The 16,076-nt window shown below is 35.9% G+C and overlaps 2 protein-coding genes and 1 long non-coding RNA gene across 7 annotated transcripts; 1 reads left to right on the top strand and 2 right to left on the bottom strand.

Annotated features, from left to right (window-relative positions):
- Window positions 1-1,856: 1,856 nt before the first annotated feature.
- On the bottom strand, window positions 1,857-4,171 carry LOC147565852 (putative carbohydrate esterase At4g34215). The gene is made up of 2 exons (XM_086652331.1): window positions 3,501-4,171; window positions 1,857-2,230 (listed from the first exon to the last, which is right to left on the bottom strand). The coding sequence occupies exons 1-2, from the start codon at window positions 4,056-4,058 to the stop codon at window positions 2,015-2,017; spliced, it is 774 nt and encodes a 257-aa protein (XP_086508457.1). The 5' UTR covers window positions 4,059-4,171; the 3' UTR covers window positions 1,857-2,014.
- A 578-nt stretch (window positions 4,172-4,749) lies between these two features.
- On the bottom strand, window positions 4,750-7,567 carry LOC147565851 (microtubule-associated protein RP/EB family member 1C-like). The gene is made up of 6 exons (XM_086652330.1): window positions 7,327-7,567; window positions 7,044-7,199; window positions 6,818-6,924; window positions 6,342-6,546; window positions 5,414-5,527; window positions 4,750-5,306 (listed from the first exon to the last, which is right to left on the bottom strand). The coding sequence occupies exons 1-6, from the start codon at window positions 7,432-7,434 to the stop codon at window positions 5,034-5,036; spliced, it is 963 nt and encodes a 320-aa protein (XP_086508456.1). The 5' UTR covers window positions 7,435-7,567; the 3' UTR covers window positions 4,750-5,033.
- A 1,328-nt stretch (window positions 7,568-8,895) lies between these two features.
- Window positions 8,896-15,038, top strand: LOC147565850 (uncharacterized). Of its 5 annotated transcripts, none has more exons than XR_015230301.1 (9): window positions 8,896-9,029; window positions 9,507-10,526; window positions 11,010-11,085; window positions 11,824-11,877; window positions 12,064-12,119; window positions 12,224-12,443; window positions 13,966-14,054; window positions 14,655-14,758; window positions 14,851-15,038. It is a non-coding gene; the product is annotated as an uncharacterized LOC147565850 (long non-coding RNA). The 5 variants fall into 5 exon arrangements; XR_015230299.1 differs by having other exon boundaries at window positions 13,963-14,054; XR_015230302.1 differs by lacking the exons at window positions 14,655-14,758; window positions 14,851-15,038 and adding an exon at window positions 10,901-10,925 and having other exon boundaries at window positions 9,507-9,639; window positions 10,486-10,526; window positions 13,963-14,647.
- The last annotated feature ends 1,038 nt before the right edge of the window (window positions 15,039-16,076 follow it).

The raw sequence follows: 16,076 nt of genomic DNA, 5'->3' as shown, positions 1-16,076 counted from the left end.
TAATAGCAGGTGACGTGGCACGTCCTGATCGCACAAAACGGACAGCAAGCATGTGGTCCCTCTTTTCACTTTTAAGCCCTCTGGAAATTACTTTTATGCCCCTCCTTTTTGTCTCACTTTATGTTCAACCAATAAGAAATCATTCCTTGAGTAGAAAGCAACCCTAACTTCCTATTTAAACCCTCTTTCTCCCATTTTCTCCCAATTAACTCCTAAAACCCTAGCCATCAACCCATCTATAAATAAATCTCTACCTCTTTCATTTCTCTCTCGACTTGCAAACCCTCTCAATCTCTCTTCTCTATTACCTATTTCTTTCTCCAACCTAATCCATCTTTTCCATTCTTTTTCTATCTTACTCTACTACTACTACTACTTCTTCTCTACCACTATTCTTTCTTCCATTAATAGTCTTCTCCTTCATCCTTCCATATTCTTCTACATCTTTATCCCCTTTCATCTCTTATTTCCAACTTCTTTCTACACCTAATTTCTTTCTTCTCTTTCTTTTTCTTATTTGGGTGGCAATAAAATAGCTATTACTTGGATTTCTTGGAGTAAAATTCTTGAGCATAAATGGAGCAAATCTTGGATAAAATGGAGATACGTGGGGATATGGAATTTGATTGGTGATTCCTTTCCATTAATTTCTTAGTATTTTCATTTATTTTACAATGTCAATGAATGTTATTCTAGATTCCATGTATAGTTAATTTAGTCATCTAATGTTGTAAATGAAACCCATTTTGGATCTTTATAATACTTGTTCTTGATTAATTAAATCCTTTGATGTGCTTTAATGTCTATTGATTGTTTATCTATATGGATTGGATTTTCTTTCCATTACTCATGCCTCATAATTAGATATTTCATACTTTCGTTAAGTTATTAGATGGAGTATGCTTTTTAGATGATGAATAATAGTTGAGTGATCCGAATCTTTATAAGGAAGACAATTAGAATTAGTGATTATAAAATTGTTTTATCTAGAACATCATCCGGAATTCAAATAGTTCATTATATTGGATCCCGAGTAAATACAAAAGAGATTTAAGTAATTAAGTGCTTGTTTTATAAAGTGAAATTATGCGGTGGATTTTATAACCTTATATATCTTCTTACCTCTCTCTTAGTTAGTTTATTTAGATTTATTCGTTCTCTTATTTCTTACAAATCATTCATCAAATTTATGAAGTGGGGTGTGTGTGTGTGTTAGTCTAAGTTAGATATTGACATTTTGATTATTGGACTAAACTCGCCGTCAATATCCGAAGTTACCTACCTATTCCTTGGGACGATTTCCCGATTTATAAATTATACTATAACTTGACCCTGTATACTTGCGGGAATAGACCTATTTTTAGGCCTATCAACAGGCCTTGGAGGTCTGTTCACGGACAGACCTTGGAGGTCTGTTCACGGACAGATCCGTTCTGTTCATGGACAGACAGACCTTCTGTCCATAGACAAACCAGACCTCCAGCGAAGTTCTCCCTTCGCCGGAGTGTTAAAGAGCGAGAGAGGAAGAGAGAAAAAAAATAGTTTTTTTTTTTTTTTTATGTTTGAAGGTCGTCGGACGGAAAATTTGCCGGTCGGCGACCTTCGCTGGAGAAGATGATGAGGTGGCGAGAAGATGAGGTGGTAAAGAGAGGTGATGAGATGGAGGAGCCTTCTAAAATTTGTTTTATTTTGAACTCCCAAAGTTAGAAGCCCTTTAGCAATAAAAAGAAAAATAAAAGTCACTCTTATTTGACTAATTTTAAGAAAAAAATTTATTCCCCAAAGTCGCGACCCTATTCTAACCGATGTGCCTCTTCAAATTTTAATTCATACAAGGCCTTAATTATTTAAAGGTCTTCTCAACAAAAAAAAATAATTTATTTAAAGGTCATCGCCAACATATTTGGCCAACAAATCACAATGCATTATAGTCCACGAAACTACATTTATCTTCTTTATTCAAAACAACACCAAAATAATACAATTACCACAAACACACAAGTGATGAATTATATCAAGGGTTTGAAACACAAGATGATCCAAAGTTCTCAAGATACGCATCAGCCAGCATCTTCCCAAGTTTCAGTTGGGCCTCTGTGGTTAAATGCAAATTATCTTCTTTCAGTTCCAGCCCTTTTGCATCAACACAAATCACATTTGGCAACTTAATCCCCATCTGCCCTTCTCTCACCTTCTCTATCCATCTCTTGTCCCCTGATGCTATCCCAACCTGAACCAATAAAGTCAACTTCGAGTCAAAATTAAGTCACTGAGTCAACAGTGTCAAGTCAAAATTAAGCAAAACACATGTACTGGCCCAGCCCACTAGTAAGCCCGCAGGCCAAATCGACCTGGCCCAGATCCCAGGCTTGAGTCCGACCAGGATATATGTTATTCTGTGTAGACCCCCGAGTAGCTGGACATGGCCCAAAGTCTGGGGCGAACTGTTTTCCCCAGACTGGATTGGCCTGGACTAACCCGATGAGCAATACTAAACTGGATACAGACTCGTCCAGGGACTATTCGAATTCAGGTTGGATAGACCCGACACAACCCGCTTTATGTTATTCCGGTCCGGTCCCACCCAACCTGGACCGTTAGTCTGCCTGTGCCGGCCTGGATTTCACCATTCTGACTAGGTGAGCAAAACCTGAACCAATTGACCGAACCGAACCAAGTCGAACCGCACCGATCAGTTTTTAAGCCGAACCGATCACCGTTTGACTCGGTTCGACCGACAAACCGAACAACCCAAACTTGGTCTGGTTTGGCCTCGACTTGAGTTTCTAGAAACCGCCCAAACCGAACCCTAAGGAAAAATGAAATAATAATTTTGTAAAGCTAGAAATTGTTAAACTAAAAAGGAAAAAAAATTAGAAAACCCCTAATCAAGTCTTCAATATTATTATCCGTCTTCCTTCTTAGTTGTTGTTGTCGGCTTCATCAACCACCTATTCAACTTGATTGAAAGGTTTTAAAGGTAAGTCTTCACTCATTTTCTATATACCTCAACTTATTCTTAGTTAGTAACATAAAATTATAGATTTTGTATTCGCACTTCTACTTTTTTACTTTTGTGATGGTGAAAAATTAAGATGAATTTTAAATTTTTATTATTGGCATATGTAATGGCGGAAAAGTACGATAGGTTCTTAATTTTTATTTTCGGTATATGCAATGATATGAATATCATTAGTTTAATATTTTCTCTAAATTGTGTTAGGTTAAATCGATCAATCGAACTCAACCGAGCCGAACCAAATCGAGTCGAACCATGTCGGCCGGCCGAATGATCGGCTCGACTTCGACCGACGATTTAATCAAACCGCCACTTATTGGTTCGGCTTCGGCAGGCTCGAGCCAAAATCGAAAAAAACCGACCGTTGCTCACCCCTAATTCTGACACTTCGAGAGACTATTTGAACCCGGGTTAATTGGGCCTGCCCAACCCGTTTTTTGGGGCAGGATTGGCCCGGCCCAACTCGATAAGCAAAACTAACCTGGATTATTGGAAGAGAAGGAAGTTCAAGATCAGATCGGACGTTGTGGATGAATCTCTCCATGTTAACTTTATACGTGTCAGCATCATGTTGAGTTGATGTATCACTTTCTCCTTGATACCAAAGAATGGCTCTGATTTGTCCACCATTCTTGACCGATTCTTTAGATCTCTTCACCATATTTTCATACAGATGACAACCTTTTTCCCACTCTTTAATGGCGGTACCTCCCACTGCGCAAGGAACCAGACCCACAACGCCGATATTCGGATCATGGGTACGGATCCATTTAGCGAATGGCATACCGGGTCCGATACCGCAAGTTTTTTTGGTGTCAATATCGGCGTGAAGAGGTTCAGAAGCTTCTACCCAATTGAGATGAGAAGTGAAACGGAGGATATTTGGATCGGGTTGGCACTCCGGTGGGAGAAAACCGTCAAATTTCTTGTGGGAATTAACACCTCCTCGACCCGCCATGTTGCTTTGACCCGATAAAATGAAGATCTGTTTGTTGTTGTCGTTGTTGTCTTCATTGTTTTTTGAAACAGACACTCCCATGTTCTTTGATTGGTTTTGGGGTTTCTCCTGGGACTTTACGCAGAGACGAAGAAGACCCTAGTTTTATTTCTTGTCAAGGACTTCGATTTTGGGGGTGTATTTTTTATTACTTTACCTTCTCTGGTCCAAAATTTTCATTAAATTAGTAACAAGTCCTCAATTAGATGTTTATTTCACTGGCAAACCCTTGACTGTTTGCTAAGTTTATAGGACGAAAAGGCCTGCGGTGTGGCCCAACCAATTCTATGCAACGAAAAAGGTATAGTTCGTACGGGATTTGGACAAATTGTAAGAGTACAGTAAGTGATCTGTTTGTATACCGTATACAGACATTACTATAGTAAGTGTTCGATACTAACACTCCTAACATAATAGCAAGTGTTCGATACTACCACATAATAGCAAATGTTCGATACTAACACTACTAACATAAGAAGTGTTCGATAGTCGGTTGTGGTGGACTAGTTTTAGGTTTGTTCACCTGTCCACTTTACCGCCTGTATCGTTTGGTAGTTGTAGTGTGGTTTTCTTTGACGCAAAGGAATGATACCCACAGCCCACTCAAGGTTAGGATCATGGAGTCCACAAACATTGTTTATAAATGGACACAATAAAATATGATCTGATCTAATTATATAAAAAAGAGTCATGTCATATAGCATAGCAAGATGGAATAATGTCAAACCCTAAATAACAACAAAAACAATATGAAATTGCATTTCAAACAACAATTTGTAGATGGGTCATTCTTTATAGATCAGCAAGATGATGTTCAAAGAAGACCCATTAGTTCTCACCAGTCAACCAAACTATAGCCAAGATCTATTACCAAAATGGAACATTATATCTCTCCCCCTTTATATCTCTATCCTGTACCAGCAAGTAAATGGAGCCTCTAAGTCTCAATCTTTCTTATTAGATTTAAGATCACATTAATAGAAGGAATCTGATTCTTCAGAACGGAGAAGATTGTTTTCAGCAGAATACGGGTGGTGATTCAGTGCAATGAACATCTGAGGCATCTGATATTCTTCGTCTTGGTGATAAAGTTGAATCTGCTACAGCATTAACCTCAAGATTTAAGATACTCTTTCTCTTTTGAGTTTCCAACTTTGGTTGGTTTTCCTCTGAAACAGAACTCAAAGGCTCTGATACTTTCTGGTTTTGAGATATCATGGCTTGGGCTTCTGCAAGCAATGAAGTATCGTCATCTGTAGCATACAGTATTCTGTGTATTGCACTAACAACCTGTGTAAAATAACACAAGAACATAAAATTTCAATCAGCTTCTTATAATATCTTGGAAGCAGGAAAAGTTCTGTAAATCAATGAAGGTCAGGAAGGTAGGACAGTACAGTTAAGTTTTCTAGCTCAGGAGCCTGGCACAAAATCTCGATATCCCTCAACTTCGCGAAGTAAAAGTCTCTTTCTTTCTCGAGGCTATCAATTGACAACTTCAGCTCAGTGATCTGCATTTTGAAAACTTAGATCATCAAATCTCAAGGAACTCAAAAATAGTAGCGGTGTTTCTTTGCATAACTACAATACGAATCGTTAATTCTCAAATAAGAAATCCAAAAATTCGAAAGTTGGGCTTTTAGAGGGCTGAAGTTACTAAGACATCCAGAAAATGCCCAACTTCGGAATGAAGTCATTTAAGGTGATTATATCGGTTTACGTTACTTTAACCCCATAAACAAATTCTCATTCAGGCAAAGAAAGTGTATTTATCATAATAAGAATAATTTATGTCCTTCATGAACTTCGTCTTTAGCATGATCTTTCATATCGATCAACACTTTCCAGTCTATGGTTGCTTCTCTAGGGTACCAGTTGTTGCTTTTTTGAATTTGCTTCATTAATAGGCTTGCGCTTCGACTTCGGTTGTTATAGCCTAGTACCAAGATAAAGCCATAGGAAAGCGGACTTAATTTTATCATCCGGCATAGTAACAATGAAAATGGCTCCTTCATTGGTGAGATTATATGAGCAAATGGCTAAACCAATATATGTAATTGCTATGGAAGCCTGTACTATTACAGGAGGGATGTTCAGTACTGATTCTTATCATACTGTTCGGGAAGTCGATAAGCTAAGTCATGTAGATGTTTATTTGTTGGGTTGTCCGCCTAAACTGAAGGCAGTAAGTGATGCTATAACAAAACTCCGTAAGAAGGTAGCTCGAGAAATCTATGAAGATCGAGTTGGGTCTCAACAGGAGAATTGATGTTTTACTCTACTGATAGAAACACGCCTAAAACACCACAATAAGCATCAAATTACCTTCTTATCGTAACCTGGTTCTCCGCTTGAAGCAGGTCTGGTGGTCTTAACTGATTGATTCACGGGGGCTACAGATGATGAATCGGTCCTCCGAGAGTTATGAGAGAGCTGAGCTTTGGGAGCAGCAGCTTGAGTGGATGATGCAGCTCTTTTGCTTGAATCCTTTCCTCCTTTACGAGTCTCTCTTCTTTCCAAAGGATTGTAACTGTACTCAAATCAAAGCAATACATGTCAAACGAAGAAAACCATTAAATTCCCACAATTAAGCTTTGGAGTCAAACCACAAAGACACAGAAATTTCTCCTTGAAAAATTTCAGGCTAAGGGGATCAGAAAACATGAACCAAGTTGAAATGGACGCACAAAATGACTGACTTTGTCTTTAAGATTTTCGATAAAGCACAGATTAGTATGTATAATAATGTTCATCTAGAAGACAAATGAAAGAACTGAAAAGTAGTAAAGATGTGAAATTACTCATTCACTTGACCACCATTAACAGAATCACAATATTTCTTCATCCATTGCATGAATTCCAGATTATCAAGAGGCCTTTTCTTCACAAGCTTGCTCACCTCAATATGCTTCAACCACAAAAAAAGGAAGAGATAAATAAGTAAAGCCTTGAAATGACAAAACACCCTTACTGGTAAAACCCTAATTGCATTAAATTGAAGAAAATAAAGAAAAACCAGATGTAAACCTTGGTGATCTTGAGTTTATTAAAGACATCTTGAAGAACTTTGTAGTTTTGGATCATATCGTACTCGTTCTTGGCTTCAAAATTGACCTTATGCATCGGCACAATCCCTGGATGAACGGCGTCCATGAGTTGACATTGGATCGCACCTGATGCTGCCTGTATATCATATTCCAACCCAAAATCAGAAGAAATTACTTCAACCCTAAAAAGTAAACACACACAAAGAAACCCTTTTCCCCCAAATTAAACTAAAAATCAGTGAGTGAGGGAGAGAGATTAGTACCTCTTCAACTTTGGAGATATTGAGTTGGAGAGTGGAGTTGATCCAGGCCAAGATCTCTGTTCTGCCGACGAAATAAGCAGGATCCATCATTCCGATATTGGTCGCCATTTTTCCCGATTTGAAACCCTAATTCTTCTCTCTGAATCTCCTTTTCTTTTCTCTTTCTTTTGAACTCAGAAATGATGAGTGGGAAAGAGTGACAGAAAGTTAGAGAACGTTAGGTTTTGAATTTAAAAGGATTGATAGAGGTGGCTCCTCCTCTTTCCATTTCAAATTTATGGGCCTAGCCTAATTATGCTTGGCCCTGGCCCAATTATGCATGGGCCAACCATGATCTGTCCTATTCTTCCAATAAAAGTTATATAGGTACACATGATTTTTACCATGCCTCCTCACGTTATCATGCTTGCCTTGGTCTGTTGACGGACTATCGCCAAGTCAACTGTTAAACCCAAACACGGGCCGCCACTACCATCGTCTTCGTCTTCTTTCTACAAAAATTAGTCTTCTCCGCTAATCAAAGGTCTAGAATTTTATTTCACTGAGGTGATCGAGAGAAGAGCGGATGGTGGTGGCAGGCTGTAGGTGAAGGTAGAGATGAAGATGGTGGATGGTGACGATGATTATGAAAAGGACTAAAAAATGTTAAAATATGGGTTGTGGCGCTTGCTGCCTAGGTAAAACCTTGCGTGCCCACTCTCTCTTCTTCCAATTTTGTCATTGTGGCTAATGGCTTAGTTGATCTACACAAGTAAGAGGATCCGTTTATTAAGAGTAGAGGTGCCGACAAAATAAACAGAAGTTTTAAATGCACTCACCATTTTTATTATATTATACATTAACATGTAAAGTATTTCTTTTTTGAAGTCAAAAGAAAATGTGAGTGTGGGAGGCAGGATTGATAAGTGTATACAACAATTACGTTTATTAAGATGGGAGGTGCCCACAAAATAAAGAAAAACTTTAAATGCACTCATCATTTTTGTTATACACCTATATTATCTATTATACAAAACAGATCCTTGTGACTAGGACAAAATTAATGTACCTAGATGATGATTGGACAGCCACTTAGACATATGACATGGACATTCATTCTCTTTTAATCAGATCCGTTCAAACAATCCTCAAATTTAATAATCTTTTAATCAGATCCGTTCAAACAATCCTCAAATTTAATAAGATTAACTCCGTTTTAATGAGAGCCCTTCAACCAATCGTCTCTCAACGGGTGATTCATACCCAAAACTCTTCAACTCCTACACGCTCAGTGTCTCCTCATTCCCCTTCCGTTTCTTTCCAACTTCTGAACCTTCCATTGCCCTCACCATCTCTCTTTCCTACCAAGCTTCTTCCTTCCCAATTGTTGTAATCTCTCTCTGGTTTAGCTTCAAAATCAACATCTTCCAAGATGTACCTAGGAGTAGTAATATTATTGGTCCTTCCAGCAAATCCAATTGAATACATCGACTTTGTTTCTATTTGTGTTCTCTGAAAGAAAATACTCAGAGGAGAAGATATCAAACAGAATGAGTCAGAACACTATTAAGAATGAAAATGAAGGCTGAGGACAGAAGAGAGAAGAAAAACTACCATTACCAAACTATGGTGTCTTACAGAACAAAGCAGGAGAACAAATTGAAGTAGTTCGTAGTCACAAATTGAAGCAGGAGAACAAACTCACAAAATTCCTAATAAAATTAGTAAGTTTTTTTCTCGATCATTTCTTAGTCCCTTTTATGATTCCTGCTTCAAAAAATTTCTTGGTTAATTGTTATCTGCGGATAGTTTTGGTCATACTTAATTTTAAGTGTTTTACATACAATGTTCCCTTTCATCTTGCTTAATCTTGGTCATTCTTGGTTCATAATGAACCGTGTTATTAAATTTTTCACGTTTACATGGAAATTCATACATCTTCTGGTAAAACATGTATATACCAAAGGGTGTTTGATGAAATGCCTGAAAGAGTTGTTGATTTATGGACGATTATCAATATGGTAATATAAAGCTGCCAATTTGGAGATTTGTTTATTGTTGAACATAAGCTAATTTAAGGGTCGAACCTAACCAGTTAACAACTTTATTTAGGTTTATCTCATTTTGAGTATTTTGATCTTCATGGTTGTTTCAATTTAGCTTGCGTATATTTTATCCAGTTTCCTAACTTTAATGTGTAGGGTGGATTAATAAAACCTGAAACACCAACAATCGGTTTTACAAGTCAATCCGATCAACATCTTGTGGGTATCTCAGTCTCTTATGGTTAAACGCTTAATTATCTTCCTCTTTAGCTATGAAAAAGCTGCACAGGTAATATTTCAATATAGGGTTATTTTGTCTATCTGTATACATAACATGAACAACGATAGAAAAATATCAAACAATATTTGAAAAAGGGTAAAAAAAATACTACCACTGTCAGCCATCTTGTAGGGGTTCAAGTACATAGAAATCAACTACAACTTCTATTCCTTTTAGCTTGTCAGAATGCTAATTCACATGAACAATAATTGGATTCATCTTTCTCAATTTCCCATTTTCCTTCCTATTTTCAACAACACTTCAATACCCACAGAGTTATAAATATTTATGATTCTTTTAGATGCATGAATTCCATTATAACCCGTACATGAAGGATAAAATAGTTCTTCAATAAGAACTTGTTTTTTCCCATTTTTCTTAATTCTTAGAATCCTTTTATGTACCTCGAGATGTAATTGTTGCTCTTGTTTAAGCTACCCATGTATTATAAACCAAAATTCCAAAGGAAATACCAAATCTAGACGAACCCCTTATAGGATCATTCAGACATAATACATCTGGACATTTTCCTTGCATTGGTGGTTTTCTCTAATATTGTCTCCTCCATATCAGACTAATATTTGAAATTAATATGGTATTCTTTTAGTACTATTTGAAAATCAACGGGAAAAACCGTCTTCACTGCTTCTAACCAGTCCTAAAACAACTACTTTTCTTACAATATATGGAGTTATAAGTCCATACATAACAATACTTTCAGCGTCTGGAACATTATTGATTTATTCTCAGCAGTCAACTATTACAACTAAGTTTACGTTCTATTGAAATATGAACCAGTTCTTGCTTCATATATTCAAAATTCTTTTCGCCTTACTTTCCTCCTCTGGTTTGCAGGTGTCCGGAAATTGCGTTAGACAAACCCTAATTCAAGCTAGGTGCACGTCAATTCATTGATAATTTATATTATAATTATTTGCATTTCCGTTCTTTATTTCCAACTATCTAGCACTTACAGAATCAAGCTAAGCTCATTCTTAACTTGTTTGAATTTATATTATAATTATTCTCGTAAGTTACTGACTACGGTTGTGGTGTGTACTTGAATGTTCGATAGTTAGATGGTTTTCCATCTTCCCTCTTTCGAATTAGTTATATTAGCTATCCACACATTTTACTGATCCAGGTGTAATGTAGTTTGCTATTTCTTTCTTCATTTTATAATTTCTTCTTTTGGTATCCCTTTGATTATAAAATAGATAGAACACTAATTATTGTTATGTATGGACTTATAACTCCCCTTGGTGTGAAGCTGATGATGTTGTAGTTGTAATAAGGTCAGATTTATCTTGTGTGCTTATGATTGTTTTATGTTGGTTTATTGTGAAGATCAATGATGTTTATTTCTTTTTCGCTAATAGATGGATGCTACCACCCCTAGATACTAAGACAAGGTTGGAAAAAACCGTGACGGAAGTGCGATCTTACTTGAAGAAGGTTGGGTACTTCTACCTTTTCATGTGTTCTGGGTGTTTATACCTCCCACCATTTGAAGTACCTCCTCCGTTTTTCTATTTTTTGGTTTATGAAGTCTCATATGAATCTTTAATAGACTTTCAGATTTTATTTTTTCGATGATCTATAAGATATGTTATTCTGTGTTTATTTTTGAATATGAGATGAACTAAGGGTTGCAAAATTTAGATTAAATAGGTTGCAAGTAATGAGTTTCAACTTATTGACTGGCACAAAATTTTTGTTGATGGATATGTGGGAGAAGTGATACGGACTCAGTCCAGTATATGTTACACTAGTGTGTATTTGTCTTGTTAAGTTTTGACTACGGATACTTAGTTGTTTAAGTCTGTAATTCTTATTCATATGTTCTTTTAGATGGTGATGAATCTATATTTTTCTATATGAATTTAGTAGCTTTGCCCTAAAACGGTGATAAGAATTTCACGAATAGAATATATTTCATTGATTACTTCATATAATATTCAATGTTTCCGAATAATAGATGTGGAGGGTTCATATTTGTGGCACGCATGGAATATATTTCATTGATCACTTTATATAATATTCAATGTTTCCGAGTAATAAATGTGGAGGGGTCATGTTTGTGGCAACAATCTGATCTCATCTAATTACTTCTAATTAGAAATAGAGTTGTTCGTTTAGTCAAAATAGAGAAGTTTTATATCACATAAGTTAATTTCTTGAACTTGTATGCAGCTTTAGAAGAATTTTTGAAACTTGGACAGAGTGCTCTATTAGCATCATTAAAAGGTAAGTCGGTTATCTTGAAAAAGTGATATTGTATATATATATATATATATATATATATATATATATATATATATATATATATATAATTTCACTATTTGAGTTATATGCTAAGAAAGATGAACATTTTCTTAATTTGATTTGGAAAACTGACAAGTTTTTCACCAAAATCGTTATTACTTCAAATAGTTTTGTAAGATGTTCAAGGAATCAAGGGCCTATACCATTTCTTAACTTCAACTCAGGTATTATTGGTTTGCCGCCTCTCTAAAGATTAATGAATATGTTTGAATTTCATTTCCGCTTTCTTTTCATTTTGTATTTTTTATGTTTTCTTTTTTGGTTTTAGCTATGTTTGGTATTTCGCCTTTGCTCATGGATTTGTGCATTTGATACTCATTCACGTACAAAGGCTTACCACAAAACAAATGGTGAATCCATTATCCATGGAAGACATTGGAAGCTCTCCAATTTTCTTATGGGTTTCAATGGATTGACAAAAGGATCTTTTTCTTATTTGAGTTTAAAGTCAGTTTCTACATGATCTGTCCCAGAAGTATTTTTGACAGGTAATATTTAGTTGTTTGCTTGCTTCATTTCACTCTTTATAATTGATTGTAGTCATTCTATTTAATGAACTTCTGCAGTTATGCTTACAAAAACAAGATAAAATAACTAATACATTCAAATCAGATAAAGGGAGACAGAAGTTGCATAAAACATAGCAACGGTCTCGGACTGAACTCTTCTAACAATGTTGCCAGATTAGAAGACCACAGACCTAAGACCCCCCTCAATTACTATAGCAACCAAGTATAGGCAAAACAAGATCTTTAGCTGTTCTCAGGGCAGGTGATAAATATTCACAATAGGATAACTCCCTTCAAGGACATAGTATTACCAGATACAAATGATTCTATATACACATATATGTAGAATGATGATACAAAAGTCAGGACATGCAACACCCCTAGAGGAAAAATAAAATAAGTCAACTTCGATACAAAATTATATAATCTAGAACCTACATCTTCCCAATTTGGTATCTAAATAAGTCTTGAGGAAATGCTAGAAGGGAAGGTGAGCCAGTTTGCCCTGCTTCTTTTCACCAAGGTGAAAGACAGATAGATAAATGTGCTCTCATGGAGAGCTTGGAAGGCACACGAGAGCTTGGAAGGCACACAACTGTGAAATAACAAAAGTATCTCTTAAGATGCGGCAGAGCCATAATAATATTTCACTCCACACTTTCCGCAGTTTTATTTGTGTTGGCCCATTAGACCATTAGTAATGCCGAAATGGTAAATATAACACACAATCTAACTGCTATTATTTGCCAAATCGATCCAATATCATAAAAGGGTTTTCGCCTCTCTTTTCATGTCAGTCAGCCGGGTTATAGTAATGATCAATGACACTGGTGCCACATCATGTTGCTTAATTTAGACCGTCATGGCCACCGAAAGATCTATTCTTCGAGATTTACATCACAAATCAATATTCAGGTCCGCTGCATTTATGAGTAACTCTAGATTGCTAATGACAGACATGATAGCACGAAAAGAACAAGAACCAGTCCCCGCCTCTTGTGACTTGAAATTGAGCTTCTATTCCTTTTGACCTTTTTTAGTAAATGATCAATATTTCTATTTTATTTTTGCTTTAGCATTAGTCGTTATAAATACTCTACAAGAGCAGATTTAGCTTGTCCTAGCCATTTCACCCTTCGTTCTTTACTGCTTGATTTTAGTGAATTACTACGTTGCTTTACTTGGTAGTTCTGAGTGATTTTGGATTTAACTAATGGTGTCGGAAAATGAGTTACTTCTACGTGCTGCCAGAATCCAAGCTACCTTGGGTTTATAAAATCTCCAGAATCTTCGCGTTCCTTAGTTAAAAAAACCCAATTATAGACTATTCATTTTACCTCAACTTGATTTCTAGATAGATAATTGATGACTATATCTTCACATGAAACTAACCTTTAAATTATTTTTCACGTCTCTATATATTTTGTATGACATTTATATAAAATTCAAGCTTCCTGGCTTAGGATGGTTGTCTGACCGATGAGAGTCTCTTTCGCAGCAGAGGAACATGAGAGTCTCGCTTGAAATGCTACTACGTCTGGTAGTGGGGTTGCTTATGAAGAAGATGAAGAGGATGATGAGATGTTAACTGTAAGCGCTACTCCCTTCAACTTCTGCTGATATTTGACTGACATGTTCAATCTTTTTATTGTTTGTATGTTCATGTTACTTGTATATAAACATTTTTGAGTTTTACTTATGAACTATAATGAAACTATAGAGAAAAAAATTAGGAAAAAGCTCAGTATTTGACGACATTAGGATGTCCATTCTTGATCTACTCTTCCTTTTCAGCAAACATTACAATTATCTGTCTTTACGGGCTTTACCCTTAATTAATAGGCCAGGTTTCCGAATTCCAACAATGTAGTAACTTAGTATTCTGATGTCTAGGTCTTTTGTTGTTTCATATTTTTACATTCTCTTATTCTTTTACAAACACTCATTCTCTTGTTAAGAAATAATTAGGACGAGATATGGATGTACTTTGTGTCTGGTACGGCGGGTAGGGATTCTTTAGATGGTAGTTTGTGTCGGTTAGGGGTTCTTTAGATGGTAATGGTTAAAATTGTTTAGCAGGTTGCGTGGGTACAAATTTAAATTTTGTTCTATTGTACTACAAGCACCATGCTTTATTACCTCATCAATAAACAAAAGTTTCATTGATATGATTAAGTGGACTTGAGTTAGGTATACATTCCAATTGATATCGCGGCAATACGATGCATGAAAAAGTAGAGCGATCTATAATGGGGTTCTTCGCCTCATATATGCGACTTCATCGTCTTGTTCAAGTAAGCCTTCTGACATTGGTAGCACTTGCATCTCTTATTTCTACATTCTCTCCACCTATGTCTTTGTTAAACAATAATGTTCTTATTTATAGATGAGAGAAGGATTGATGGCTGAAAATAAGAAGTAACAGAAAGTGAAGTTGGAATCTTTTACATAATTTTGTCTTCTGAATCTCTTTTCTATACGGATTGACTTTGTGATCTTTTTCATCCATCATATTAAGTATCTCTGTTGAGTGGTTTTGAAGCAGTTTTTTGTAATAGTTACCTATAACAAAAACCCATAAGTTACTTTTGTAAATCCAATTATGTTTCTTCAAGTTTCTATTAGTAATATGAACCTTAACTAAATCTTTGATAATTTTCTATCTTTTAACTTGGTAAATGTCAGGTCTTCAGTTGGGCCGATTGATGCACATATAAGTGGATATAAATGCATCTTCGACAATTTTCTATCTCTTAACTTGTAAATGTGAAGACTTCGATAATTTTCTATCGTCTTAGTTGTAAAGGTCTGGTTTCTATTTATCGGTTGTCATTCTCCATTGTCTCCCAGACTCCCACTGTGCTTAATTAGAAGACTCTTTTTATTTTGGACTATAAATTGGACATCACAAACTTACCGGTCGTTGTCGCTTTATGCCCAAGTCCCTACAAAATTTTGTGAGTTATAAACACAAATTTATCTAGGAATTATTACTTTCCGTCTAGAGGTAGATGAGCTGCAGAGGATATCAATATTTGTTTCTTTGTTTTGTCAGAGTAGTAAAGCACTTCGATTTCAAATTTGTGTTTTTGTCAATATTCAGCCATCTATAATCTTTGCACAATATGACTAAATATCATTAGGTTGGCTCTAAAAGCCCTTTTCCCATCGCTTTATACTAATTTAACCTCCCCTATATTATTACGTTCAACGCTTGATTGAGTTGTACTAACATGTTTTATTTCTGGCTTGAGATCATTTGATCTTAAGACAACACCTTCCCGCCTAATAATATTTCAAGAGAATCATCACATTTTGGGCATTTTTCTTTCGTGAAATTGTGTGTGTTTTTGTTTGTGTGCCAACACGGAGGCATCTCACACCACTTTTTTTTTTTTTCGTACGGTTGAGCTATATGAACCTGACCATACTCTACACAATAATGTTCTTTTTGCGTTTCTCCATTTCCATATCTCTACCATTGTAACTTTAAGTAGATAGTAACATACTCTACAAGATATCTTCTTCTTTTTTCGCATTTCAAAAATTTCACAACCCTACCATTGTAACTATAACTAGATAGTAACATAGATGACTAAAAGAGATAAAAAG

This window comes from Eschscholzia californica, unplaced genomic scaffold (assembly GCF_041429995.1).
Source record: "Eschscholzia californica isolate CP2 unplaced genomic scaffold, dmEscCali1.0.p SCAF_1, whole genome shotgun sequence".
NCBI classification, from domain to species: Eukaryota; Viridiplantae; Streptophyta; class Magnoliopsida; order Ranunculales; family Papaveraceae; genus Eschscholzia; species Eschscholzia californica.
Note: the sequence above shows the minus strand (reverse complement) of the source record. Positions and strands in the feature narration are given on the sequence as shown.

Excerpts from the sequence above, each read along its gene's own strand:
- LOC147565851 (XM_086652330.1), bottom strand. The coding sequence starts at position 7,434 with ATGGCGACCAATATCGGAATGATGGATCCTGCTTATTTCGTCGGCAGA. Across the intron at positions 5,528-6,341 it reads AACCAGGTTACGATAAGAAG|ATCACTGAGCTGAAGTTGTC; the intron begins GTAATTTGATGC and ends TTCAAAATGCAG. Across the intron at positions 5,307-5,413 it reads CTGAGCTAGAAAACTTAACT|GTTGTTAGTGCAATACACAG; the intron begins GTACTGTCCTAC and ends TATTTTACACAG.
- LOC147565852 (XM_086652331.1), bottom strand. The coding sequence starts at position 4,058 with ATGGGAGTGTCTGTTTCAAAAAACAATGAAGACAACAACGACAACAAC. Across the intron at positions 2,231-3,500 it reads CTTCTCTTCCAATAATCCAG|GTTGGGATAGCATCAGGGGA; the intron begins GTTAGTTTTGCT and ends TTATTGGTTCAG.